Raw genomic sequence first — 27,368 nt, 5'->3', positions numbered from 1 at the left:
TCGAGGGAGATTATCAGTGGTCTTGTATGTCTTCCATTTTCTAATTATTGCTCCCACTGTTGATTTATTCACTCCAAGCTGGTTGGCTATTGCAGATTCAGTCTTCCCAGCCTGGTGCAGGGCTACAATTTTGTTTCTGGTGTCCTTTGACAGCTCTTTGGTCTTCACCATAGTGGAGTTTGGAGTCAGACTGTTTGAGGGTGTGCACAGGTGTCTTTTTATACTGATAACAAGTTTAAACAGGTGCCATTACTACAGGTAATGAGTGGAGGAAAGAGGAGACTCTTAAAGAAGAAGTTACAGGTCTGTGAGAGCCAGAAATCTTGATTGTTTGTTTCTGACCAAATACTTATTTTCCACCATAATATGCAAAAAAAATGATAAAAAAACAGACAATGTGATTTTCTGGATTTTTTTTCTCAGTCTGTCTCCCATAGTTGAGGTCTACCTATGATGTAAATTACAGACGCCTCTCATCTTTTTAAGTGGTGGAACTTGCACTATTGCTGACTGACTAAATACTTTTTTGCCCCACTGTATATACACACACACACACACTTGGATAATGCATATAGTTTGGAATTACAGTTCAGATTAGTCCATGAAAAGTGGCATGGCCCTTTGGGGTGGGAGCGTTCAGCTTCATTAACAGTGGTTATGTACATCAATATTGTTTTGGTGATTAAGAAATATTACTAATGTAACTTTTGCATTGGTATGAAGTTTTTATCAGCTGCTTCAATAAAAGTCTGCTTAATTAAAAAGAAAAAAAAAAGTTAGTGACAGGCTGGTATCGAACATTTCCTCCCCAGCCGACGCCGACAAGAAAACCGCTTATGCAACAATACATTATTAAAAAAGGAGCTCCCAGGCTTTTTTTTAGTGTCTCTTCTGTCACTGATTTTATCATGTATTCACCAAGTGGATTGAAATACCCGTCGCTCCCTCCCATCGCTGCTCCGACTCTCTCCTGCATCACGTGGCTGCAGTTGGAACCTGCCGGCTCAGTTTATGAATGGACCAGAGATCACATTCTCAGTGTGAGGCTAGAGCAGGGGTCCCCAACCTGTAGCTCGGGAGCCACATGTGGCTCGCGGTCCCAGGAATTGTGGCTCGTGACTGCCAGCTTGGTGCATTAGCTCCAGGTCTAGCAAACAGGTATGAAGAGTACATCTCAAAATTGTGAATATTTGAGTAGCCCAGCACAGAAGATAAGATCTGGATGCACATATACTGGTCTTAGGGGTTTAGAGATGTTTTAGGTATGGTACGCTGGAGGATGATACTACCTGCTGTTAGAGTAGGTTCTTGAAGCTGGATACAACAGTGTTGGGTGCCTTGATGGGATAATACTGAATTGGGGTATTGTGGGAACCCCTGGATTTCAGTGTACTGCTTTGGAGTGATTTCTATGGAAAAGCTTTGGTTATCATTATACCCACAACGGTGGCTTTGGTTGACACAACTTTGAGGGGGACATAAGCAGGATGTTGCTCTTGACCCACTCTCAGAGATGAATGTGGCTCGCGACCCTCTCTCAGTGCTGAATGTGGCTCAAGGTCAAAAAGGTTGGGGACCGCTGGGTTAGAGCGATACCTACTGTGTCTTAGACCTACATTGGGCCAGAGATCACTTTCTCATTCATAAATGCTCTGTGAGCCAGGAGGTCACAACTGCAACCACGTGAGGCAGGAGAGAACCGGAGCAGTGATAAAAACAGGAGGCAGCAACAGTTAAGTATTTTAATGCACTTACACGTTAAAGATTAGGGAGCACGAAAACAAAACAAAAAAATTGACGTGATCCTTTTGACTTCACCAAACTACCCTCTGTGTTTGATGAGCGATGACATCTGAATTGAGTTCGTCTAGGAAAACTGCGAGAGGAAAAAAAAAAAACACCTGAGAATATGCAGCTTTGTAGAACTCTCAAATAGTGGAAGGGCATGAACGGGCCAGCGCTGTGAGCCCACTCAAGTAAAGTCAACTTTAGTCTTTTACTGGTCTCGATGCTTGAGGCCAGAGAACACAGTGACAAGACAAACCAAGTAGTGATGTGTTATGATAGGCAATTCAGTATCACAATGGACATGGAGGTCAGAGCACATACAATGATCTGACAATAACCCAAAATAATAGAATGAGCTCTGAGACGTGGGAACTCTGCAGACCGCAATCCCTGATCCTCTCCAAACACAACTAGAGGCAGCCGTGGATTGCGCCTAACACTCCCTATGCAACTCGGCACAGCCTGAGAAACTAACTAGCCTGAAGATAGAAAAAACAAGCCTACCTTGCCTCAGAGAAATACCCCAAAGGAAAAGGCAGCCCCCCACATATAATGACTGTGAGTAAGATGAAAAGACAAACGTAGGGATGAAATAGATTCAGCAAAGTGAGGCCCGATATTCTAGACAGAACGAGGATAGGAAAGATAACTTTGCGGTCTACACAAATCCCTAAAGAAAACCACGCAAAGGGGCAAAAAGACCGAACTAACGGCACGGAGGTACACCCTTTGCGTCCCAGAGCTTCCAGCAAAACAAAATGGACAAGCTGGACAGAAAAAATAGCAACAAATAGCAAAGAAGCACTTAGCTATGCAGAGCAGCAGGCCACAGGAATGATCCAGAGAAACACAAGTCCAACACTGGAACATTGACAGGAAGCATGAATCAAAGCATTAGGTGGGGTTAAGTAGAGAAGCACCTAACGACCTCACCAGATCACCTGAGGGAGGAAACTCAGAAGCAGCAGTACCAGTTTCCTCCACAAACGGAAGCTCCCAGAGAGAATCAGCCGAAGTACCACTTGTGACCACAGGAGGGAGCTCTGCCACAGAATTCACAACAGTGATGTATGGGAATTCCACCATGCAGAGAAAAACGTTGTCATTACTAGATCATGTCATAACTCTCCAGACTTGCCGGCAGGAGATGTTACAGTATCAGAGATGAAGCCAGTTTCTTTAGATGTGTTTATTACAAGCTACATTTCTATAACAATATCTTCAGATTTTACAGCTTTGGGAAACTCGTGTCTATGGCCTGTGTCCATCCACCCCAACAAGATTGCGATGTACCCTATAGAAGGCTTGCACTTGATGGACCTTGGTCTTTTTTTAATTTACGTAACTATATTATAACATTAATGCTGACTCCTTTGTACAGATTACGATTCCTCAGTGCCTGCAGAGTTACGATTGCTGCTCTGTTCACAGGGCTCCGCCACATCTTGATCGATATTACAACTTGCATCATAAAATTCATCTGAAGAGGAAGAAATGACAGACATGCTCTCTGGAAAAGTGAAAAGAAAAAAAAAAAAAAAAGATGAACACATTATGACAAGGTAATCAGACATAAGATCTTAATTATTCTAATTAATCTCCGCTGACCAAACACTAATTTCTGCCCTAATACAACAAAACCTAACAATCCAAAAAAAACGAGAATAAAAATCATCAAGATTTTCCAATAATCGGCAATATCTAAACCCAAGTGAGCCAATCTTAATCTACAATCAGAATAATTCCGCATTAAAACTTTCCTACTGCAGCGAGATACTTCAAGAATTAGGTTTTATGGTAATTAGCAGCTTTTCGGGCACTGAGAGGAATTTAGGTAGCGAGGAGCCGTACCTTCTGCATTACCCACACTGCTGACTGTATTGGCAGAGTTGTCAGCCATAGCAGACGTACTCGCAACTGATTCAACACATGCCACAGACTTCAGCTTTTTAGAAGGTTTCTCAAACCTGCCAGACTTCTTTATAGTTCCAATTTCTGATTTCCCCACACAAAAATTTGGAAATGAGGCTTTGTTGCTTAGATCACTGCCGAGAGTAGGCGTTTCTTCCATTTTAATGTCAGAGGGCAATTTATTGTTCAGTCCTTCTAAGGAAGACCTGGAAAAACCTGGGAACATGAGTGACATCTCTTTTCTCAGTGCAGGAGCTGCAGAGACGCAGTAATTTGTCTCCATTCTCTCGTGGTCTGCCTTTGTAGATTTTTCTTTCAGTACATGTTTTTTGATGGAATCTGCATGGTTCCGATCAAATCCATCTTGTCTTTTCAGTCTGGTGGTCTTTACAGGATTTATTACAGGCATGGAAAATTTGTAAATGCAGTCACTGGAAACAAATAGATTTGGCCTTTCAGAAGCAGTTGCCTCTCCTTCTTGTACAACGACAACGGACGGCTCATAATGCTTCAATCGAAGTTCCTACCAATTAAACACAAACACGTTTATAACCTTTAACGACAACTAGCATCCGTTGTGCCATAGTCTATAGAAATGACAGATCTGGTTTTAGTTTCATTTTTCAAAGGTCCAATATAAAGTTTCTTACATGATACAGAGGATATAAAGTCAACACCCCATGTTTTTGTCATGCAAGAAAAAAAAAGTCATACTAAGGCCGGCTTCACACTCAGCGTATGAAAATACGGTCCGTATATTACGGCCGTAATACGCTGAAATGTCCCGAAAATAGTGGTCCGTAGCTCCTCCGTAGGCAGGGTGTGTCAGCGTTTTTTGTGCATGGCATCCTCTGTATGTAATCCGTATGGCATCCGTACTGCGTGGTTTTCTCGCAGGCTTGCAAAACCAACATACCGCTATTGAAATGATCCATGTGTCCCAAAAAGAAAAAAAAAAATAAAATTATATATATATATATATATATAAAAATGATAGATAGATAGATATATATATATATCTATATTATATCTATCTATCTATCTATATATCTATCATATATATATATATATATATATATATATATATATATATATATATATATATATATATATATATATATATATATATATATATATATCTATCTATCTATCTTATATATATATATATCTATCTATCATATATATATATATATATATATATATATATATATATATATATATATATATATATATATATATATATATATCTATCTATATATATCTATCAGTAGACACGTATATGTATATATATATATATATATATATATATATATATATATATATATATATATATATATATATATATATATATATATATATATATATATATATATATATATATATATATATATAACTATTTTTTCCAGCGCTAACCGGCTTTTTCTTTCTCCTTCCTAAACCCGACATGATTTGAGACATGGTTTACATACAGTAAACCATGTCTTCTCTCCATTTTTTTTTGCAGATTCCACACTACTAATGTCAGTAGTGTGTATCTGCAAAATTTGGCCGTTCTAGCTCTTAAAATAAAGGGTTAAATGGCGGAAAAAATTGGCGTGGGCTCCCGCGCAATTTTCTCCGCCAGAGTAGTAAAGCCAGTGACTGAGGGCAGATATTAATAGCCTGGAGAGGGTCCATGGTTATTAGCCCCCCCTGGCTAAAAATATCTGCCCCCAGCCACCCCAGAAAAGGGTATCCCACCGCTACACGGGAATGGGAAGAGAGTGGCCAAGTGCCAGAATAGGCGCATCTTCCAGATGTGCCTTTTCTGGGGTGGCTGGGGGCAGATATTTTTAGCCAGGGGGGGGGGGGCCAATAACCATGGACCCTCTCCAGGCTATTAATATCTGCCCTCAGTCACTGGCTTTACTACTCTGGCGGAGAAAATTGCGCGGGAGCCCACGCCAATTTTTTCCGCCATTTAACCCTTTATTTTAAGAGCTAGAACGGCCAAATTTTGCAGATACACACTACTGACATTAGTAGTGTGGAATCTGCAAAAAAAAATGGAGAGAAGACATGGTTTACTGTATGTAAACCATGTCTCAAATCATGTCGGGTTTTAGGAAGGAGAAAGAAAAAGCCGGTAATTGAATTACCGGCTTTCAAGCTGTATAGCGCTGGAATAAATATTAATATATATACATATATGTGTCTACTGACATATATATATATATATATATATATATATATATATATATATATATATATATATATATATATATATATATATATATATATATATACCTATTCTATGTGTACACATTTATTCTACCTATTCTACTGTAAGCGGTCAGTGTGATTTTACTGTACACCGCACTGAATTGTCGGCTTTTCTCTCTAACAGCGCTGCGTATTTCTCGCAAGTCACACTGCTGGTCCGTGTGTAATCCGTATTTTTCACGCTTCCATAGACTTTCATTGGCGTATTTCTTGCGCAGTACGGTGACAAACGCAGCATGCTGCGATTTTGTACGGCCGTACAAAGCCGTATAATACTGATCAGTAAAATACGGTAGATAGGAGCAGAGGCATAGAGAATAATTGTGCCGTATTTTTTGCGAGTTTTACGGACGTAGTTTCTGCGCTCTTACGTCCGTAAAACTCGCAAGTGTGAAGCCGGCCTAAGAGGAATCATTTTAGAATTTTTTTTTTTTTTTCACCTTAACGTCATCCATAATCTGTACAATTCAATTGCTAAACAAATCTTTTTAGGAGGAAAAGGGAACTAAAATAACGCAGATGCCTAAATATGCACATCCTTAACCCCTTTCTGACCTCGGACGGGATAGTACGTCCGAGGTGAGAATCTCCGCTTTGATGCAGGCTCCGGCTTTTCACCCACCGCTATTAACTAGTTAAATGCCACCGTCAAACATTGACAGCGGCATTAAACTAGTGCTTCCGGCCATCCACCAATCTGTACAGAATTTAAGGGCCTACAAAAAAATAAAAATAATAAGTTTAGTAACTCTTGAAGAAAGAATGCTCCTTAGCCGTCTGTTACCTCGTAGCACAAGTGCTGATACTCTGGCATCTTTGTTATGCATACATAACGTATGGACAATTTCTGAAACTGGCCTTGAAGATAAATCAGTTCTTGATCCTGAACAGGCTGGAAAACAATAGACAATATATAGACAGTATTTATATAGCCGGCTTGGCAGGTAAGGAGGAGACGGAGCTTGTGGCCACTTACACAATACTTCTCATTAGCTGCCATTCCTGGATTCCAAGTTCTGGATATAGATTTAAATGAAAACTTTCCATTTTGTTTCTTCCCGTCTACAACAAAGACATAAGATTATTTTTCTAATTGTTCCTAACTCAATGATCAATACATAGAGGCTAAGTTTTACAGTGGGAAAATACGGCAAAAATGTAGTCTGAAAAGATATCAAGACTTGTCAGGCTAAGGGTACCGTCACACAGTGGCACTTTGGTCGCTAGGACGGCACGATCCGTGACGTTCCAGCGATATAATTACGATCTCGCTGTGTCTGACTCGCTACTGCGATCAGGGACCCCGCTGAGAATCGTACGTCGTAGCAGATTGTTTGAAACTTTATTTCGTCGCTGGATCTCCCGCTGACATCGCTGAATCGGGGTGTGTGACGCCGATTCAGCGATGTCTTCACTGGTAACCAGGGTAAACATCGGGTTACTAAGTGCAGGGCCGCGCTTAGTAACCCGATATTTACCCTGGTTGCCAGTGTAAATGTAAAAAAAAAACAAACAAAAAAAACACTACATACTTACATTCCCGGTGTCTGGTCATGTCCCTCGCCTTCAGCTTCCCGCACTGACTGGTGAGCGCCGGCCAGCCGTAAAGTACAGCGGTGACGTCACCGCTGTGCTTTCCGGCGCTCACTGTCAGTGCAGAGAAGCACAGCGCCGGGGGACAGACACTGAATGTAAGTATGTAGTGTTTTTTTTTTCTACATTTACGCTGGTAACCAGGGTAAACATCAGGTTACTAAGCGCAGGGCTGCGCTTAGTAACTCGATGTTTACCCTGGTTACCAGGGGACTTTGGGATCGTTGGTCGCAGGAGAGCGGTCTGTGTGACAGCTCTCCAGCGACGCTACAGCGATCGACATCGTTGTCGTATCGCTGCAGCGTCGTTTTAGTGTGACGGTACCCTAAGCTCGCCTCGTGCGTAGATGCCTGTATTTCCCTCTGTGCATTCTTCGATTTATCAAGCCCACCATTTTTTTTTTTTATACGCACTGTATATATAAATAAAACCCACAGCATGTCATTTTCCATTGCAGTAAATGTGCCTTATTTGTGGATTTTAACCCGTAGACCTGAATGAATTGCTGTAATCTTAGGAAAAAAAATACTAAAATCGCTTTTTTTTTTTAATGAGGACACAAAATACACCAAATCTGCACATCACTTTATCAGTTGCGTTTGGTAAAATCCAAGTTACTGAGCAAAACAAACTAGGATAGCTCATCAATGTTTGGCTGGGGTCCTACATCCGGCACCCCCGCTGATCAATTGTTCTGTGTCGGCGGGTGCAACTTCTCGCTTGCGGAGCTGCTCTGTCCTCTTGTAGTGGTCGCGGCAGAGTACTGGACACCTGCCCCCCATTGATTTGAATAGAAGGTGGATGTGTAGTACCCTGCCACAACCACTGTCAGATGGAGCAGATCCAATCGAGCAGTTCCCACCAGCGGCCACAGACACCGTGCACAGCTGATCGGCGGAGGTGTGGAGTTGGACTGGACTAATCAGACACTGATGACCTATCCCAAAAATAGGAGAGACGGCACATCCAAAAAGTAAATCATTCTTTAATCTTATATCCATTAAAAACTCACAAGGATTTTATATCCCTTGTTTGTCGTTTTAATGGATACAAGACTAAATTATTGACTTTTACTTACCTTTTGGATTTGCCACCTCTTCAGTCTTCCCTTAGTTCGCTACTGCTGTGCTGCCCCAGCCAGAGACATGGCACCCTTTGGTTCGATCCTCTTTCCCACATTAGAACAAGCTCCTTCACTTTTCCTTTTTATTCTAAGGATAGGTCATCAATGAAAAAGTAGTGCACCATCTCTTTAAAGCTAGATGTTAGCTGTGTAGTACAGCCAGCGGCTACAGGTATTGATGTAGGCTAGGCTACAGAGACCACATCACACATGTCCAAAGGGTAAATTAAGAACAGCCGCAGACACTCAATATTCTACTTTATTTATTCAACAAAAACTTTAAAAAAATAAATGACTATAATATATTCCAACACCTCCAAGAACATTACAGCAATGTAAATCATTATTTAATCTTAAAAAAATAAAGTTTAGCACCAACAACCTAAGGACATTAATAAGGAAGGGAGCAATTAAATAAAGACTGCAATAGATTACACTAAAAAGCTAGAAGAGCTGCTAACCCTTGGAGCCGCTTGTAATTTTCAGTGTCGTCACAGCATCTAGTACAGCCTGCACATCTACACACTGTGGCTCAAATCTCCACACATCTTCACGGTGATCAGCACAGAACTCCATAAGTTCAAGGTTAGATTTCATCCTGTAATAGGGATAAATCTGTAAAAATACAACAACTCCCAGTGAAAACCATAGAGCCAAATGGAAATTCTAAAGGGATATGCCGATTCAGCAGCAGAATAAAAGGGAGTCCAGTCACCAGGTTTAGTAGGCGCTGCGCAATATGTTGGCGCTATATAAAGATTATTATTATATAGTGCTCTTTTATATGTTCGTGATGGGTCCGATGTCGGATCACAATGCACAGACTAGCCGCACAGCTCCTGACTTGAGCGCGACTGTTTCAAACATATATGAAGCCTTAACCATTTGTTCAGGAGATGTGAGGCCAATCTATACATTGTGATCCGACAGATTATAACGGACAAATAAGAGCCCTTAGGCTTCTGAATATAAAGACGACTTCTCTGCTGCAGATCTGCTAGTCCTCTCTGTGATGCTCTAACCCTGCCTGCACCACCGAGTGACAGCATTCAGTCCACACAGGCAGAAAGCTGCCGATCTATGGCTAATATGAAAGATGCTCATCATAGAGAGGAATTGCAGAGCTGCAGAAGATTAGTGCTTTAGTAAAATGACCGCAAGTAGTCCAGTAAGAAACAGCACTGGAATCAGGGTCCCAGACCCTACTTTAGGCTGCCCTCAAGTGGAACAGCAAAAATCTGGTGACAGATTGCATACGAAGTGCATATTAACTTAAAATATCTTCCGAACAGACCATGTAAGCATGAATCAGTTTGGTTATTTTTACCCCCTTTCTGACCTCGGATGGGATAGTACGTCTGAGGTCAGAACCCCCGCTTTGATGCGGGCTCCGGCGGTGAGCCCGCATCAAAGCCGGGACATGTCAGCTGTTTTGAACAGCTGACATGTGCCCGCAATAGCAGCGGGTAAAATCGCGATTCACCCACCGCTATTAACTAGTTAAATGCCGCTGTCAAACGCAGACAGTGGCATTTAACCTGCGCTTACGGCCATTGGGCCGGAAATCAGCGCATCGCCGACCCCCGTCACATGATCGGGGGTCAGCGATGCTTCTACATAGTAACCATAGAGGTCCTTGAGACCTCTATGGATACTGATGCCGGTTTGCTGTGAGCGCCACCCTGTGGTTGGCGCTCATAGCAAGTCTGCAGTTCAGCTACATAGCAGCAATCTGATGATCGCTGCTATGTAGCAGAGGCGATCGACTTGTGCCAGCTTCTATTGAAGCATGGCAAAAGTAAAAAAAAAAAAAAAAAAAAGTTAACCCCTTTCTGACATCGGACGTACTATCCCGTCCATGTGGGGTGGGCCCCTATGACCATGGATGGTATAGTACGTCCAGCGCGATCGGCGGCGCTCACGGAGGGAGCGCCGCCGATCGCGGCCGGGTGTCAGCTGCCTATCGCAGCTGACATCCGGCACTATGTGCCAGGAGCGGTCACGGACTGCCCCCGGCACATTAACCCCCGGCACACCGCGATCAAAGATGATCGCGATGTGCCGGCGGTACAGGGAAGCATCGCGCAGGGAGGGGGCTCCCTGCGGGCTTCCCTGAGCCCCCCGCAGCAACGCGATGTGATCGCGTTGCTGCGAGGGTCTCACCTCCCTCCCTGCTCCCTCCAGCCCCGGATCCAAGATGGCCGCGGATCCAGGTCCTGCAGGGAGGGAGGTGGCTTCACAGAGCCTGCTCAGAGCAGGCACTGTGAAGGCTGCAACGCTGCATGTCAGATCAGTGATCTGACAGAGTGCTGTGCAAACTGTCAGATCAATGATCTGTGATGTCCCCCCCTGGGACAAAGTAAAAAAGTAAAAAAAAAAATTTCAAATGTGTAAAAAAGAATAAAAAAAAATATTCCAAAATAATGAAAAAAAAAAAAAATATTATTCCCATAAATACATTTCTTTATCTAAATAAAAAAAACAAAACAATAAAAGTACACATATTTAGTATCGCCGCGTCCGTAACGGCCCAACCTATAAAACTGGCCCACTAGTTAACCCCTTCAGCAAACACCGTAAGAAAAAAAAAAAAAAGGCAAAAAACAACGCTTTATTATCATACCGCCGAACAAAAAGTGGAATAACATGCGATCAAAAAGACAGATATAAATAATCATGCTACCGCTGAAAACGTCATCTTGTCCCGCAAAAAACGAGCCGCCATACAGCATCATCAGCAAAAAAATAAAAAAGTTATAGTCCTCAGAATAAAGCGATGCAAAAATAATTATTTTTTCTATAAAATAGTTTTTATCGTATAAAAGCGCCAAAACACAAAAAAATGATATAAATGAGGTGTCGCTGTAATCGTACTGACCCGAAGAATAAAACTGCTTTATCAATTTTACCAAACGCGGAACGGTATAAACGCCTCCCCCAAAATAAATTCATGAATAGCTGGTTTTTGGTCATTCTGCCTCACAAAAATCGGAATAAAAAGCGATCAAAAAATGTCACGTGCGCGAAAATGTTACCAATAAAAACGTCAACTCGTCCCGCAAAAAACAAGACCTCACATGACTCTGTGGACCAAAATATAGAAAAATTATAGCTCTCAAAATGTGGTAACGCAAAAAATATTTTTTTGCAATAAAAAGCGTCTTTCAGTGTGTGACGGCTGCCAATCATAAAAATCCGCTAAAAAAAACGCTATAAAAGTAAATCAAACCCCCCTTCATCACCCCCTTAGTTAGGGAAAAATTAAAAAAATGTATTTATTTCCATTTTCCCATTAGGGCTAGGGTTAGAGTTAGGGCTAGGGTTAGGGTTAGGGTTAGGGTTGGGGCTACAGTTTGGGTTGGGGCTAAAGTTACAGTTAGGGTTTAGATTACATTTACGGTTGGGAATAGGGTTGGGATTAGGGTTAGAGGTGTGTCAGGGTTAGGTGTGTGGTTAGGGTTACTGTTGGGATTAGGGTTAGGGATGTGTTTGGATTAGGGTTTCAGTTATAATTGTGGGGTTTCCACTGTTTAGGCACATCAGGGGCTCTCCAAACGCGACATGGCGTCCGATCTCAATTCCAGCCAATTCTGCGTTGAAAAAGTAAAACAGTGGTCCTTCCCTTCCGAGCTCTCCCGTGTGCCCAAACAGGGGTTTACCCCAACATATGGGGTATCAGCGTACTCAGGACAAATAGGACAACAACTTTTGGGGTCCAATTTCTCCTGTTACCCTTGGGAAAATACAAAACTCGGGGCTAAAAAATAATTTTGGGGGGAAAGATTTTTTTTTTTTAATTTTCACGGCTCTGCGTTACAAACTGTAGTGAAACACTTGGGGGTTCAAAGCTATCACAACACATCTAGATGAGTTCCTTAGGGGGTCTAGTTTCCAAAATGGTGTCACTTGTGGGAGGTTTCTACAGTTTAGGTACATTAGGGGCTCTGCAAATGCAATGTGACACCTGCAGACCATTCCATCTAAGTCCTCATTCCAAATGGAGCTCCTTGCCTTCCGAACCCTCCCATGCGCCCAAACAGTGGTTCCCCCCCACATATGGGGTATCAGCGCACTCGGGACAAATTGGACAACAAATTGTGGGGTCGAATTTCTCCTGTTACCCTCGGGAAAATACAAAACTGGGGGCTAAAAAATAATTTTTGTGGGAAAAAATTTTTGTTTTATTTTTACGGCTCTCCATTATAAACTTCTGTGAAGCCCTTGGTGGGTCAAAGCGCTCAGCACACATCTAGATAAGTTCCTAAGGGGGTCTACTTTCCAAAATGGTGTCACTTGTGGGGGGGTTTCTACTGTTTAGGTACATTAGGGGCTCTGCAAACGCAATGTGACACCTGCAGACCATTCCATGTAAGTCTGCACTCAAATGGCACTCCTTCCCTTCTGAGCCCTCCCATGTGCCCAAACAGTGGTTCCCCCCACATATGGTGTATCATCGCACTCAGGACAAATTGGGCAACAAATTTTGGGGTCCAATTTCTCCTGTTACCCTCAGGAAAATACAAAACTGGGGGCTAAAAAAATAATTTTTGTGGGAAAAAAAATTTTGTTTTATTTTTACGGCTCTGCATTATAAACTTCTGTGAAGCACTTGGTGGGTCAAAGTGCTCACCACACCTCTAGATAAGTTCCTTAGGGGGTCTACTTTCCAAAATGGTGTCACTTGTGGGGGGTTTCAATGTTTAGCCACATCAGGGGCTCTCCAAACGAAACATGGCGTCCCATCTCAATTCCAGTCAATTTTGCATTGAAAAGTCAAATGGCACTCCTTCGCTTCCGAGCTCTGCCATGCGCCCAAACAGTGGTTTACACCTACATGTGGGGTATTGGCATACTCAGGACAAATTGTACAACAATGTTTGGGGTCCATTTTCTCCTGTTACCCTTGGTAAAATAAAACAAATTGGAGCTGAATTAAATTTTTTGTGAAAAAAAGTTAAATGTTCATTTTTATTTAAACATTCAAAAAATTCCTGTGAAGCACCAGAAGGGTTAATAAACTTCTTGAATATGGTTTTGAGCACCTTGAGGGGTGTAGTTTTTAGAATGGTGTCACACTTGGGTATTTTCTATCATATAGACCCCTCAAAATGACTTCAAATGAGATGTGGTCCCTAAAATAAAATGGTGTTGTAGAAATGAGAAATTGCTGGTCAACTTTTAACCCTTATAACTCCCTAACAAAAAAAAATTTTGGTTCCAAAATTGTGCTGATGTAAAGTAGACATGTGGGAAATGTTACTTATTAAGTATTTTGTGTGACATATCTCTGTGATTTAATTGCATAAAAATTCAAAGTTGGAAAATTGCAAAATTGTCATAATTTTCGCCAAATTTCCATTTTTTTCACAAATAAACGCAGGTACTATCAGAGAATTTTTACCATTGTCATGAAGTACAATATGTCACGAGAAAACAATGTCAGAATCACCAGGATCCATTGAAGCGTTCCAGAGTTATATCCTCATAAAGGGACAGTGGTCAGAATTGTAAAAATTGGCCCGGTCATTAACGTGCAAACCACCCTTGGGGGTAAAGGGGTTAAAAATTTTTTGAAAAAAATAAAAATAAAAAATATATAAAAAGTTTAAATCACCCCCCTTTCACCCCATTCAAAAAAAATAAATAAATAAATTAAAAAAAAAAAAAAAAAAATCGAAACGCCAGAATTACGTTTTTTTGGTCGCCGCGACATTGCATTAAAATGCAATAACGGGCAATCAAAAGAACGTATCTGCACCAAAATGGTATCATTAAAAACGCCAGCTCGGCACGCAAAAAATAAGCCCTCACCCAACCCGAGATCACGAAAAATGGAGACGCTACGGGTACTGGAAAATGGCGCAATTTTTTTTTTTTTTAGCAAAATTTGGAATTTTTTTTTCACCACTTAGATCAGCGGTTCTCATCCTGGGGGTCGCGACCCCGAGGGGGGGGTCGAACGACCAAAACACAGGGGTCGCCACCAGAGAGTCCTGTCCAGCCTCACTAGCGCTATTGCACACAGATCTACCGCTCGATCCGTTCCCCGCTCGTCTGCTCCTGTCTGACCAGCAGTTCTTGCTCTGCGCTCATCTTCCTTCCCTGTCGCCTGGCAGCTGCCCCGGAAGTTGTCGCCGGGGCCGGTTCAGCTCCGGTAAAGTCGCCGCCGGACACCGCGGGCCCCGTAGCGGGCGGCAGGAAGACTCCACGGCTCAGCGTTGGTAGAGTAGCAGGGCGTGAATGAAGCTCCTGGAGGAGAAGCCCAGGAAGGTGAGCGGAGCACCCGGCAGCCAGGACATTAGTCTCTGTTTTGATGAACCCATTCGCTGTGTGTGACCGTTGAGCCGGCCCTCGGCGTGCGATCTGGGGGCGGTGGTGGTCGGCAGCTGTGTTGTTGTGTCTGGCAGTCCTGGATGGTGCGGAGCCATGATGTCTGCCCTTATACCGGGGGCTCCTAGCAGGCAGCAACCTGTGGCCCTGAGCCCCTGTCCTCACATGACTCCGCGACACGGTCGCCCCCTCTACACATGGTCCAGGGTGGTACTGAAGGGGGTGAGGGTGCTGCTGGCCCTCCTGGAGCATTGGGGTCAGTTGTGTGCTGTCCGGTGTCTGATGAGACGTTCTGCACCGTCCGTCCGGCCCAAGCTGCCATTGCTCATACGTCCTATCAGGGGATATGGATGTTATAGGGGCGGCAGCGGTCAGGTTGGACCCCTCTCTAGCTGTTATTTATTGGAATTCGTAATAAATATTTCTCAAAATACCGTATATACTCGAGTATAAGCCGACCCGAGTATAAGCTGTGCCATATACAATGCTCTGCACCGTTGCCCCAGATAGATACTCCACATAAAGCTGTGCCATATATACAGTGCTCTGCACCGTTGCCCCATAGCTCTGCCATATAGTGCTCTGCACTGTTGCCCCATAGCTCTGCCATATAGTGCTCTGCACCGTTGCCCCATAGCTCTGCCATATAGCGCTCTGCACCATTGCCCCATAGAATGCTCCACATAAATCTGTGCTGCTGCAATAAAAAAATAAAAAAACACATACTCACCTCTCTTGCTTGCAGCTCCTCGGCGCCATCTTCCCGGCGTCTTTCTGCACTGACTGATCAGGCAGAGGGCGGCGCGCACACTATATGCGTCATCGCGCCCTCTGACCTGCACAGTCAGCGCGGAGAGACGCCGGGAAGATGGAGCGGCGCCCGGCGTGTGGAACGAGGGAAGGCAAATATGACATACTTACCTGCTCCCGCCGTCCCGCTCCTTCCCCCGGACAGCTGATCTTCGGTGCCGCAGCCTCCTCGAGTATATACGGTAATTGTTTTTGTGATTATTTATTATGTTTGATTTGTAGCAATGAGAATACAATACATAATGCATATCAGATATTTACATTCCGAATCATAACTAATAAAATTACAGTTTTAAAGTAGCCACCAAAATTATTTTTTGGGTTGGGGGTCACCGCAACATGAGGAACTGTATTGCGGGGTCACGGCATTAGAAAGGTTGAGAACCACTGACTTAGATAAAAGAGAACCTAGACATGTTAGGTGTCTATGACCTCGTAATGACCTGGACAATCATAATGGCGGTCAGATTTAGCATTTCGTGAACCTAGCAAAAAAGCCAAACAAAAAACCAGTGTGGGATTGTACTTTTTTTGCAATTTCACCACACTTGGAATTTTTTTCCCATTTTCTAGTACAAGACATGGTAAAACCAATGATGTCGTTCAAAAGTACAACTCGTCCCGCAAAAAATAAGCCCTCACATGGCCAAATTGATGGAAAAACAGTAAGGCTGCCGTCACACTATCATTATTTGGTCAGTATTTTACATTAGTATTTGTAAGCCAAAACCAGGAGTGGGTGATAAATGCAAAAGTGGTGCATATGTTTCTATTATACTTTTCATCTAGTTGTTCCACTCCTGGTTTTGGCTTACAAATACTGATGTAAAATACTGACCAAATACTGCTAGTGTGATGGCAGGCTTACAGCTCTGGGAAGGAGGGGAGCGAAAAACGAACACGGGAAAACAGAAAATCCAAAGGTCATAAAGGGGTTAATAGTAGCGCATGTAAGAAATCAGGCGAGTAATGAGGAGAGTTAAGACCCACCCTCCTGCCTGCCCCTCACTATTAGAGGAATAAACGTATAAATAATAATAATAATAATAATAATAAAAAAAAAAAAAGTTGCAAAATAGAATAGGGCTAGGGATGGCTAGAACACATACCTTTTATTTAGGCCACAAGCCACCTGTAAATGGAAAGAAATAAGGTTAATTGAAATACATAAGCACACCACCTGATAGTGTGACTAAGGCCGCATTCACACCTTCAGTATTTTACCTCAGTATCTGTACCAGGAGTGGGTGATAAATACAGAAGTGCTGCATATGTTTCTATTATACTCCTCCTGATTGTTCCACTCCTGGTTTTGGCTTACAAATACTGAGGTAAAATACTGACCAATAATTGAACGTGTGAACATGGCCTAAAGGTCCCCATACACATTAGATACAAGTCAGCCACGTATGGGGTATGGGGGCGGAAGTGATGAGTAACAAAGCAGTTAGCCATTTATTGTGTATGGTCAGCTTAAAAGTTTTCCGGTTTCAGAAAACACCTGTCCCCCCACTTCTGCACACACACTTTAGAGCCTCTGCTGCTCCAGTTGTCTGATTGTCTGCAGCATGGACGTGACATTAACAGTGCTGCAGCCAGTGACCTCAGCAGTCAATCACAGACAACAGGAGCAGCGGCAGAGGCTCAGACCTGTGGAGGGCGAGTGAAGAAGTTTTCTTTTTCTAAAGAAAATGGTAGCCAGGCGACTTGACACATGGCCACCACACAAATGTTTATATCATAACACATTTATGTGGATTTGTTATAGCCTCTAGGAGCATGTATGCGAGATGTGTTGTCAATAGGTTTCTTTAGGAGGAAAATAATTAAAGTATTCCCAACACTTATGATATGCAGGGCATACATGACAAATCTTGTCGTGCGTCTCCTTATCTACCTGCATCACATAAGACTGCGCGAAGAGTTTGGGTCAGGAGATCCACGGTCAGGCTGAAAATTGAAACTACTGTGGGTGAGTGAATACAGCAGGTACCTTAGGGTTATGCAAGTTAGCGCTAAGGCTCTAACGACACACATTCCGTAGTAGCAGGACATGTGTAATCCAACATGTGACAAGAGGCATATGCAAGCTTCTTTCAGCAAACGGTTATGAATGAATACACCCTACACTCCCAGAAGTAGTGACACACACTGCTGCATTACCTTAAGGAAGCTGCTTGGATCAGAGTTATCCACAATGCTTTCACAATCCTTTACAAGGCTTTCAACAGTCGTTTTGTGATGAGCTTTTGTTACTTTCCGTACTTCATCGCGCTTTTTACATGTGGCTTGCTGCTGCTTAATCAAGTCCAGAAGTTGGTTCTTCTTGAAATCCAGAGCTTTCTGCACTTCGTCAAAAGAGGCCATGACTGCGTCTTCATGTGCTTTTAGAATAGACTAAAATAAAATCAGATACAATTCAGGCATCAGGATACACATATCAGTGGGGCTAATTTACCAAAGCTGATTCTTAGACAGTGTGAACTTGATTTTAATACGCACTGGTCAGAGTTTACACCACTTAGGCTACTTTCACACATCAGGCGGATCCGTCAAAAAAATCTCTCTCTGGAACAGAAAGTCACTGTATTCGGGTGAAAACAAAAAAAACAAATCCGTCTCAGTTTTTCACTATTTGCCATGGATCTGTTTTTTTATAAAATTAGCCGGATTGTGCCTGAAACAGAAAGGTTACACGCCCCCCCAACCCCCCATGGTCATGAGAAGCATCTAACACATAATAAATATGGTGCAAGTCATTAAAGACAGTTTTTTGCTGCAAATTATGCGGTAACTCTGGCACATTCATAAATATATCCCAATATCTCAGAATGTAGAACATAACATGTCAGTCACCAGTAGTTTATTTCTGCACATATCTGAATGTACATTTTACTACACGTCAGAAAAATACTTAGATATCACTTACCGCAGAGCGGTCCAATTTAAAGGTTTCGCAGGTTAAAAATAAAAAAAGAACAATTAACTTAGAAATCAGAACATGAGACACAATTCCTGTTTTACAATAAAGGGAATCTGTCAACAGATTTTTGCTAATTAATTTGAGCGCAGGATAAGTGTAGGGACAGAGATCCTGATTCCAGGGATGTGTTTGGACTAGGTGTCACATGCAAGACAGTCCAGCTAATCTGTGCAACCCCTCCCCCAGCACTGATTGGCAGCTTGCAGACAGTGTACACAGAAAGCTGCCAATCAGAAGTGTGGGCGGGGCTATACAGGGCTCATTCTGACCATCTACAGCGGAGAAAGACCATCATTACTTGGCCTGCTGCTCATAAGGAGGTTTTTTTGTGAGTTTTTGATACCAGGTATTTTCACTGCATCTCACAACTGCACATCAGGAAAGTGGATGGGATTTATAAAGATCTTCTGCTCACTGTCGTTTTTTTTTTTTGCTCAGTGTAAACTCTCCTGCGGCGCACCTTTCAAGTCTGCAACATGTCAATTTCCCTTGAATTTTATGTGCAGGATTTCCCCATAGACTTGCATTAGATGCAGAAATTCCACACATGCATTTTTAGTACATTTCCGCAGCGGGAAAGCATCAAACCTGCAATCCCACATGATTATCAAACTTGTGCTAAAACCTAATACAAGGATAAAAAAAAACAAAGCAGCTTTGCATAAAACATGACATGCCAAAAAGAGGAAAAAAAAAAAAAAACAGCAGTAAAAAAATCTAAAAATGGATTGAAACCCCCCCCTCCCCCCACATCTAACGTAATTTATTTAATTTGTGCAGAAAATCTGCAGCATCAAAAACTCAATGTCACTCATCATGGGAACGTACCCTTATGGTGCCAACTCCCACTGTCTAACATGGATGGATCACGCACCAAAGTGTCTTCTTGAGAGGCGCATTTCCGCTTCACTGGCGCAGGTTGAAACCTTTTCTGCTCTTTCACTCATGTTTTATTAGTGTTAGAATCTGCTCGCTAACCGGTAAGGTCTGATGTTCACGATGTGCTAGGCCCCCAAGATCATGAATGGACCTAGGTCCTTTAAGCTCCTCTATATTCATGGTGGACCTAATGGCTTTAATCAATTTGTCCCCAAGATCTTTACCAGAAACCAAGGCCAACCTGCTTCACCCTCATCGGAGGAGGAGACCTAATTCCCTTCATCTGAATCTGGGGTTACAAGCTGGAGAGCGCACTGCTAAGAGCACGCCAGGTATTCTTCTCCAGTGCACACTAACAGGGTGCTCTCCTGCCATCTTAGAACTTCTGATAGGAGCTGCATATTGCACAGACAACAATCTACCGAAATTCCGTCAGACTTGACAACCGAGACATGCTCAGTAGAGAAGGGACTATCCAATCCCCTGAAATGGGCATCAGTGGTGACGTTTCATTTCAGAGAGGGAAACAAAGGCTGCAGCAGTGACCGCAGCCTCAACCACCCCACACCCCCAGACGCATCCTTTGTTTGAAAATCTCTGCACGCCAGGATACGCAGAGTCATCAAAAAAGGAAGTCGTAAAATAAAAAATATCAAGAATTTGTCTAGTGAGTGAACAGTAGGGACTTTTTAACTAAAGTATATTACGGCATTAAATAGATAGGCATTTAGGATGAAAATTAATTTGTGTTTTGGACCACCTCTTTATTAATAGATATAATTTCCAAGGTAAATGTAGGCGATTCTTCACATTAGTTTCTCTATACATGACTGACCATGTTTTATCCCATTCACCTGGCAATTTGGCTTCCCACAATGCACATTCCTTGTGCTTCATTTTAGCGACACACTTTCCAGATCTGTCTAGATTTGGAGGAAGAATCGGATTTTCAGAGTGATCCACCTTGGAGGCTGTGGGCTTGTCCATCCCGATGACCTACGGACCACTAGAAGCTACCCTTCTAAAGTGACCACACTAAAACTCCGTTGACCAGTACCACAGTGGCGGCAGGGGGTGGAAAAGGTTAGACCTTTAACACCACCAGCCTTTAACACCGACATGCCCCATGCCACAGCAGTCCAAACACTCAGCGCTATCTGGGCTGGCCCTTACACCGCCGCCCCACAGTCATGCACTCCTTACCAGCGTCGCACTTGTCTGACCCCAGGAAGAAGTGGACAAGGTCTCTTCTCCCTGGACAAACACCCAAGAACAGGAAACCACTGATGTGATTGGAGAGGTTACTCCTTTTCATTCTATAGGTTTCCTGTCCTTGAAGGGCAGATCCCCCATCTCTGAGGTACTGACAAGGGTAAAAGAAGAAAGATGGATGCTATCAAAACTGTACCAAGCAGTCCAGTAAATTACATCTCTGGAATCAGGCGCTCAGCCCTTAGGCTATGTGCACACATTGCAGATTAGGCTTAGGAATTTCTGGTGCGGATTCTGCCTCTCCTGGCAGAAAACGCACCTGCGGATTTGTCGCGTTTTTTGTGCGTTTTTCTTGCGGATTTGCTGGGTTTTTATCCCTGCGGTTTTCTATAATGGAATGGGTACAAAAACGCTGCAGATTCACAAAAAAGAAGTGACATGCTACTTCTTTTAAACCGCAGCGTTTCCGCAGCCGATTTTCCGCAAAGTGTGCACAGCATTTATTTTTCTCATTGATTTACATTGTACTGTAAATCAATTGCGGATCTGCAGCGTTTCTGCACCGCAAAAAACGCTGCGGATCCGCAGAGAATCCGCAAAGTGTGCACATACCCTAAAATTCATACGCCTGGCCACATTGCTACTAGAAGTGAGCAGCTTTACTCAATACAAGTGACGAGCGAGGCTGTTTACGTCTAGTCGGATTGTGGTCGGAAGTATGCATCTCTCGTACTTGTGGTCACGACTACCCAAGCCTCGCTGCCATCACTAGATAATCCTGACACTACACAATGTAAGAATTCACAAGCTGCAGTCACAAAGTGAGTGCAGAATTGCCTGCCAAACCTGGACAACCACTTAAGTACTGAAGATCTGAGACAACAAAATATTACAGTGCATACAGGGGGCCATTTTTCTGTACACCAATTATCAGAGAATACAACCTACTTCAGTGTCATTCTCATCTTCAGATATTTCCTTTCCAAGTCTTTCATGTATTTCACGCAGCGACTTCAAACTGTTGAAAAACAGAAGCTAGAAAATAGAAAAAAAAAAAATTTAGAACATGAGCCACACAAGCCAGATATTTTATATATTAGCAAAACGGTCAGCAGATTTCACAACACAAACCGCGTACATACACATCTTACTATATTTGGTCAATCATTTAGACAACTCGCCCCTAATGTGACGGCTGGAGCGGCTCCTTTTTGGTGCAGGTGAGGTTAGGTGACATTGATGATATTGCTACTGGTAGCTGCTTTTCCAGATTTGCACCGGTCTGGAGCACAAACGACTCTTTGCACTGATGAGTTTGGTGAAAACCTCACAGCAGCAAGTCGTACCGAACACAAACGTATATTACACGGCATGTCATCACTGCTCACATAACATTTATAGAACTCAAGCAGTGGGAGGTCTGCAGAATATACGTCACACAGGAGACACGGGGCCGCGGCCCAGACACCACGTAGGAGACACTGGGCGGTGGCATAAACATCACAGGAGATGCCTCCGCCGCGGTCCTCTTCTGTGGGACCGGAGCGCATCGTCAGCTAACTGCACCCACAAAGAACACCGACTGGCACCATCAGAAGTGGGGAGGTCAGGGACAATGGCATCTCCACACTATTAAAGTTAAAGCATTTCTTATGCAGGTTCAAGGATAAGCGGAAATGAGCGGCACATCCGTCTAATAATTTTTTCGTATTTCATGCTTTCTTAAAGATTAATTAAAAACATGGAGTCCAAAAAAATATATAAAACCTGATGCGTTTCTGGCGTCTAAGCTCCCATTGTCTCGAGATATGGCAGGATATACAGAGTGAACTATATAACTAGCTCTAAGCCAATTACAACATGGATGGAAAATCATTGTGAAGCATGAATTTATATAACATGTATAGATCCCTGGATTACTTGAATTTCATATTTTCATAATGTGATATAAAGCTAGCCTAATTCAGCTTATCAGCTGCAGCTTAGTTTCTGATCGTCGCAATCTCTTGGGAGTCAGTGTGCTGCAGCATCTTACATTATGTAGTTACAGACAATTGTTTATGATAACTTGTATAATGTTTTGTTTGTCTATCACACATTCTTCTTGTAAATTAGCGTCATTAGCATGATGGATCCACGTGACCTGAGGATTACACCTGTTCTTCATGCTTTACAATGATTTTCCATCTATGTTGGCATCACGAGAGGCTTCTAACTGGGGTCTAAGGGGTAACATCTCTCCTTGTTGATAGTGGCATGTCAGTGTAAGGAGACTTACAGGCCATGCAATGCTCCTGTGGGAAATAAAATTTGTAAATGGTGTCTTCAGAAAGCAGGAAGAACCTCTGTAGCGCCACCTATTTGAAGCGGCAATCCTGAAAGTCAATATTGACCCTTTAACCCCTTAAGCCCAAAGGGTGGTTTGCACGTTAATGACCGGTGCCAATTTTTACAATTCTGACCACTGTCCCTTTATGAGGTTATAACTCTGGAACGCTTCAACGGATCCTGATGATTCTGACATTTTCTCGTGACATATTGTACTTCATGATAGGGTTGCATGGTTGCAGTAATGCAGCCGATGCCTGGTCCAAGCGGCATGAATTGGATTCCCTTTAAGATGATCAGACCACCCCTCCCTTTAAAAGGTGTGTGTGTGTGTGTGTGTGTGTGTGTGTGTGTGTGTGTGTGTGTGTGTGTGTGTGTGTGTGTGTGTGTATGTATGTATGTATGTATGTGTATATATATATATATATATATATATATATATATATATATATATATATATATATATATATATATATATATATATATATATATATATATATATATCTGTCTAAGGGGTACTTCCGTCTGTTTGTAACGGAAATCCCACATTGCTGATTGGTCGCGGCCGGCCGTGACCAATCAGCGACGGGCACAGTCCGGCCGCGAATTCGCCCCTCCCTACTGCCCTCCAATCAGTGCCCCCTCAGCGTTTTAGCAGTCCGTTAGACTGCGTTACACAGCGGCATAACGCGGTGTAACGCACTCTGTTAACGCTGCCATTAACCCTGTGTGACCAACTTTTTACTATTGATGCTGCCTATGCAGCATCAATAGTAAATAGATCTAATGTTAAAAATAAAAAAAATCATTATATTCTCTCCTTTCCTGCTCCTCGCGATGCTCCGGACCCAAGAATCCATTGCGGCAATGACCGGAGATGACGTAGTGAGACCGCTACATCGTCATGTGTTATTGCTGCAATGCATTACTGGGAACCGAGCGTCGCGAGGAGCGGGAAAGGAGAGAATATAATGATTTTTTATTTTAATTATTTTTTTAACAGGGATATGGTGCCCACATTGCTCTGCGGGCCGTGCTATACACTACTATACATATTCTAGAATACCCGATGCGTTAGAATCGGGCCACCATCTAGTAGAGGAATATAAGAGGGGTCATTACGTGCCTGGAGGCAGGGTGTTTGCTTTTCTGCTTCCATGACGAACATCCATATGTAAGGGGACAATGGTTCTTCGAACCAATAGGAGACCCCTGCCATTAGACCCCCAATCGTTGCTTTATGACTGTGGACAGAGGTTCTTAGAGCCAGAGGAGACCCCGCCATTATTAATGTGGACAGTCATAAAGCAATGATTTGGGGTCTGATGGCAGAGGGAACCAGTAGGAGGCCCCTGGCCGCTCATTTGTGACCTACTCTACATACAGTTGTAATTCATTATCATAGGGAAACAATGCAGGACTGGCCAGACCGATTATCAAGAGAATAAGCCAGAGGTCCACATTCATGATACACAGGAGCCGCTGCAGCCTATGACTGATGTACATGAGGACTGCGCGGTCACCCAGCTTTCCCACACACCTCACTGGTAAGTCTGGAGCTCTGCAGTGATACAGGATGATGGACATCACATGATCAGCCAGATGGGTGCAGTACTGACTGTCACCACAAGAGGTCTCACCTTTTCCTCCTGGAAGACCATGTCCATCAGGTTGACGTTGTGGAAGATGCCCTGGTGGCGGAGGGATACGCACTTGCCGCAGCACGCCTCCTCACAGACCTTACAGAACAGCTCCAGCTTGTTCTCCGGGTGCTCCGCGCAGGGGCTCCTCCCCGAGCTGCCGCAGTCCGCGGTCTCACTCTCCCTGACTCTTCCGTTCTGCGGTAGCAGTCTGACAACCTCTGCCAATGTGGTGTTAACGGGCAGCGTTGTCAGCCCGCCCAAGAGGCCGCTCACTTTCCGGCAGAGCGGACAGGCCACGGTAACATACTTGTCACTCCTGGGCTGAACCACTGTGCTCTCCTGCTGGGTGGCGCAGTCCTGCACACAGCTCTTACAAAAGTTATGGGAGCAGCGAGGTAGCGTGACCGGCTCCCGGAACACCCCCAGACACACGGCGCAGGTCAGGCTGGCCTCCATCTCCCGATAGCAGGCAGTCAGTAACGGACCGACAGAGGCGCCGCGGCCAAAACAAAGCGAAAGGAGCACGCTGCTTCCGGCACGTGATCTACGTCCACAACACGTGGTTTGGCAGCGTAACGTGTTAGTACATAGAGGGGCGGAGCCTGGCCTGTCCATAGAGGGGCGGAGCCCGGCGTGTGTCTACAGGGGCGGAGCCCGGCGTGTGTCTACAGGGGCGGAGCCCGGCGTGTGTCTACAGGGGCGGAGCCCGGCGTGTGTCTACAGGGGCGGAGCCCGGCGTGTGTCTACAGGGGCGGAGCCCGGCGTGTGTCTACAGGGGCGGAGCCCGGCGTGTGTCTACAGGGGCGGAGCCCGGCGTGTGTCTACAGGGGCGGAGCCCGGCGTGTGTCTACAGGGGCGGAGCCCGGCGTGTGTCTACAGGGGCGGAGCCCTGAGTGTGTCTACAGGGGCGGAGCCCGGCGTGTGTCTACAGGGGCGGAGCCCGGCGTGTGTCTACAGGGGCGGAGCCCGGCGTGTGTCTACAGGGGCGGAGCCCGGCGTGTGTCTACAGGGGCGGAGCCCGGCGTGTGTCTACAGGGGCGGAGCCCTGAGTGTGTCTACAGGGGCGGAGCCCGCCGTGTGCAGGGCAGTGATGTGTGACAGTGCTTTGCTAATGTTGGACCTTTGTGGTTACCGCGAGACCAAATCTGTTCCATTATAACATTTATTTTTAATGGGAGAAAATGATGGTGATTCGAATTTCTAGATATTAAATTTATTCTTAACCCCTTTACCCCCAAGGGTGGTTTGCACGTTAATGACCGAGCCAATTTTTACAATTCTGACCACTGTCACTTTATGAGGTTATAACCCTGGAACGCTTCAACGGATCCTGGCGATTCTGACATTGTTTTCTCGTGACATATTGTACTTCATGATAGTGGTAACATTTCTTTGATATTACCTGCGTTTATTTGTGAAAAAAACGGAAATTTGGTGAAAATTTTGAATAGTCTGCAATTTTCCAACTTTGAATTTTTATGCCCTTAGATCACAGAGATATGTCACACAAAATACTTAATAAGGCGACTTTCACACTAGCGTCGGTACGGGCCCGTCGCAGTGCATTGGGCCAACGTACCGACGCATGCTGTGAAGTAAAAGCACAACGGGGGCAGCGGATGCAGTTTTTCAACGCATCCGCTGCCCCATTGTGAGTTGCGGGGAGGAGGGGGCGGAGTTCCGGCAGCGCATGTGCGGTCGAAAATGGCGAACACGACGCACAAAAAAACGTTACATGTAGCGCTTTTTGTGCCGACGGTCCGCCCAAACACGACGCGTACGACGGATGCGACGTGTGGCAATCCATCGCAATGCGTCGCTAATGAAAGTCTATGGAGAAAACACGCATCCTGCGGGCAACTTTGCAGGATGCATTTTTTCTCCAAAATGACGCATTGCGACGGACGTCACACGACGGCAGTGTGAAAGTAGCCTAAGTAACATTTCCCACATGTCTACTTTACATCAGCACAATTTTGGAACCAAAATTTTTTTGTTGTTAGGGAGTTAAGGGTTAAAAGTTGACCAGTGATTTCTCATTTTTACAACACCATTTTTTTAGGGACCACATCACATTTGAAGTCACTTTGAGGGGTCTATATGATAGAAAATACCCAAGTGTGACACCATTCTAAAAACTGCAGCCCTCAAGGTGCTCAAAACCACATTTAAGAAGTTTATTAACCCTTCTGGTGCTTCACAGGAATTTTTGGAATGTTTAAATAAAAATGAAAATTTAACTTTTTTTCACAAAAATTTTACTTCAGCTCCACAATTTGTTTTATTTTCCCAAGGGTAACAGGAAAAAATGGACCCCAAAAGTTGTTGTACAATTTGTCCTGAGTACACCGATACCCCATATGTGGGGGGAACCACTGTTTGGGCGCATGGCAGAGCTCGGAAGGGAAGGAGCGCCATTTGGAATGCAGACTTACATGGATTGGTCTGCAGGCGTCATGTTGCGTTAGCAGAGCCCCTAATGTACCTAAGCAGTAGAAACCGTCCA

The 27,368-nt window shown here is 43.9% G+C and overlaps 1 protein-coding gene across 1 annotated transcript; it reads right to left on the bottom strand.

The window, feature by feature from the left end:
• Window positions 1-2,962: 2,962 nt before the first annotated feature.
• On the bottom strand, window positions 2,963-25,418 carry LOC138656876 (uncharacterized). The gene is made up of 9 exons (XM_069744199.1): window positions 24,860-25,418; window positions 21,840-21,926; window positions 17,981-18,214; window positions 16,927-16,949; window positions 9,139-9,275; window positions 6,938-7,023; window positions 6,746-6,853; window positions 3,640-4,222; window positions 2,963-3,298 (listed from the first exon to the last, which is right to left on the bottom strand). The coding sequence occupies exons 1-9, from the start codon at window positions 25,316-25,318 to the stop codon at window positions 3,171-3,173; spliced, it is 1,845 nt and encodes a 614-aa protein (XP_069600300.1). The 5' UTR covers window positions 25,319-25,418; the 3' UTR covers window positions 2,963-3,170.
• Window positions 25,419-27,368: the final 1,950 nt, after the last annotated feature.

This window comes from Ranitomeya imitator, chromosome 1 (assembly GCF_032444005.1).
Source record: "Ranitomeya imitator isolate aRanImi1 chromosome 1, aRanImi1.pri, whole genome shotgun sequence".
Lineage (NCBI taxonomy): Eukaryota > Metazoa > Chordata > Amphibia > Anura > Dendrobatidae > Ranitomeya > Ranitomeya imitator.
This window is presented reverse-complemented; position numbering and strand designations above follow the sequence as displayed.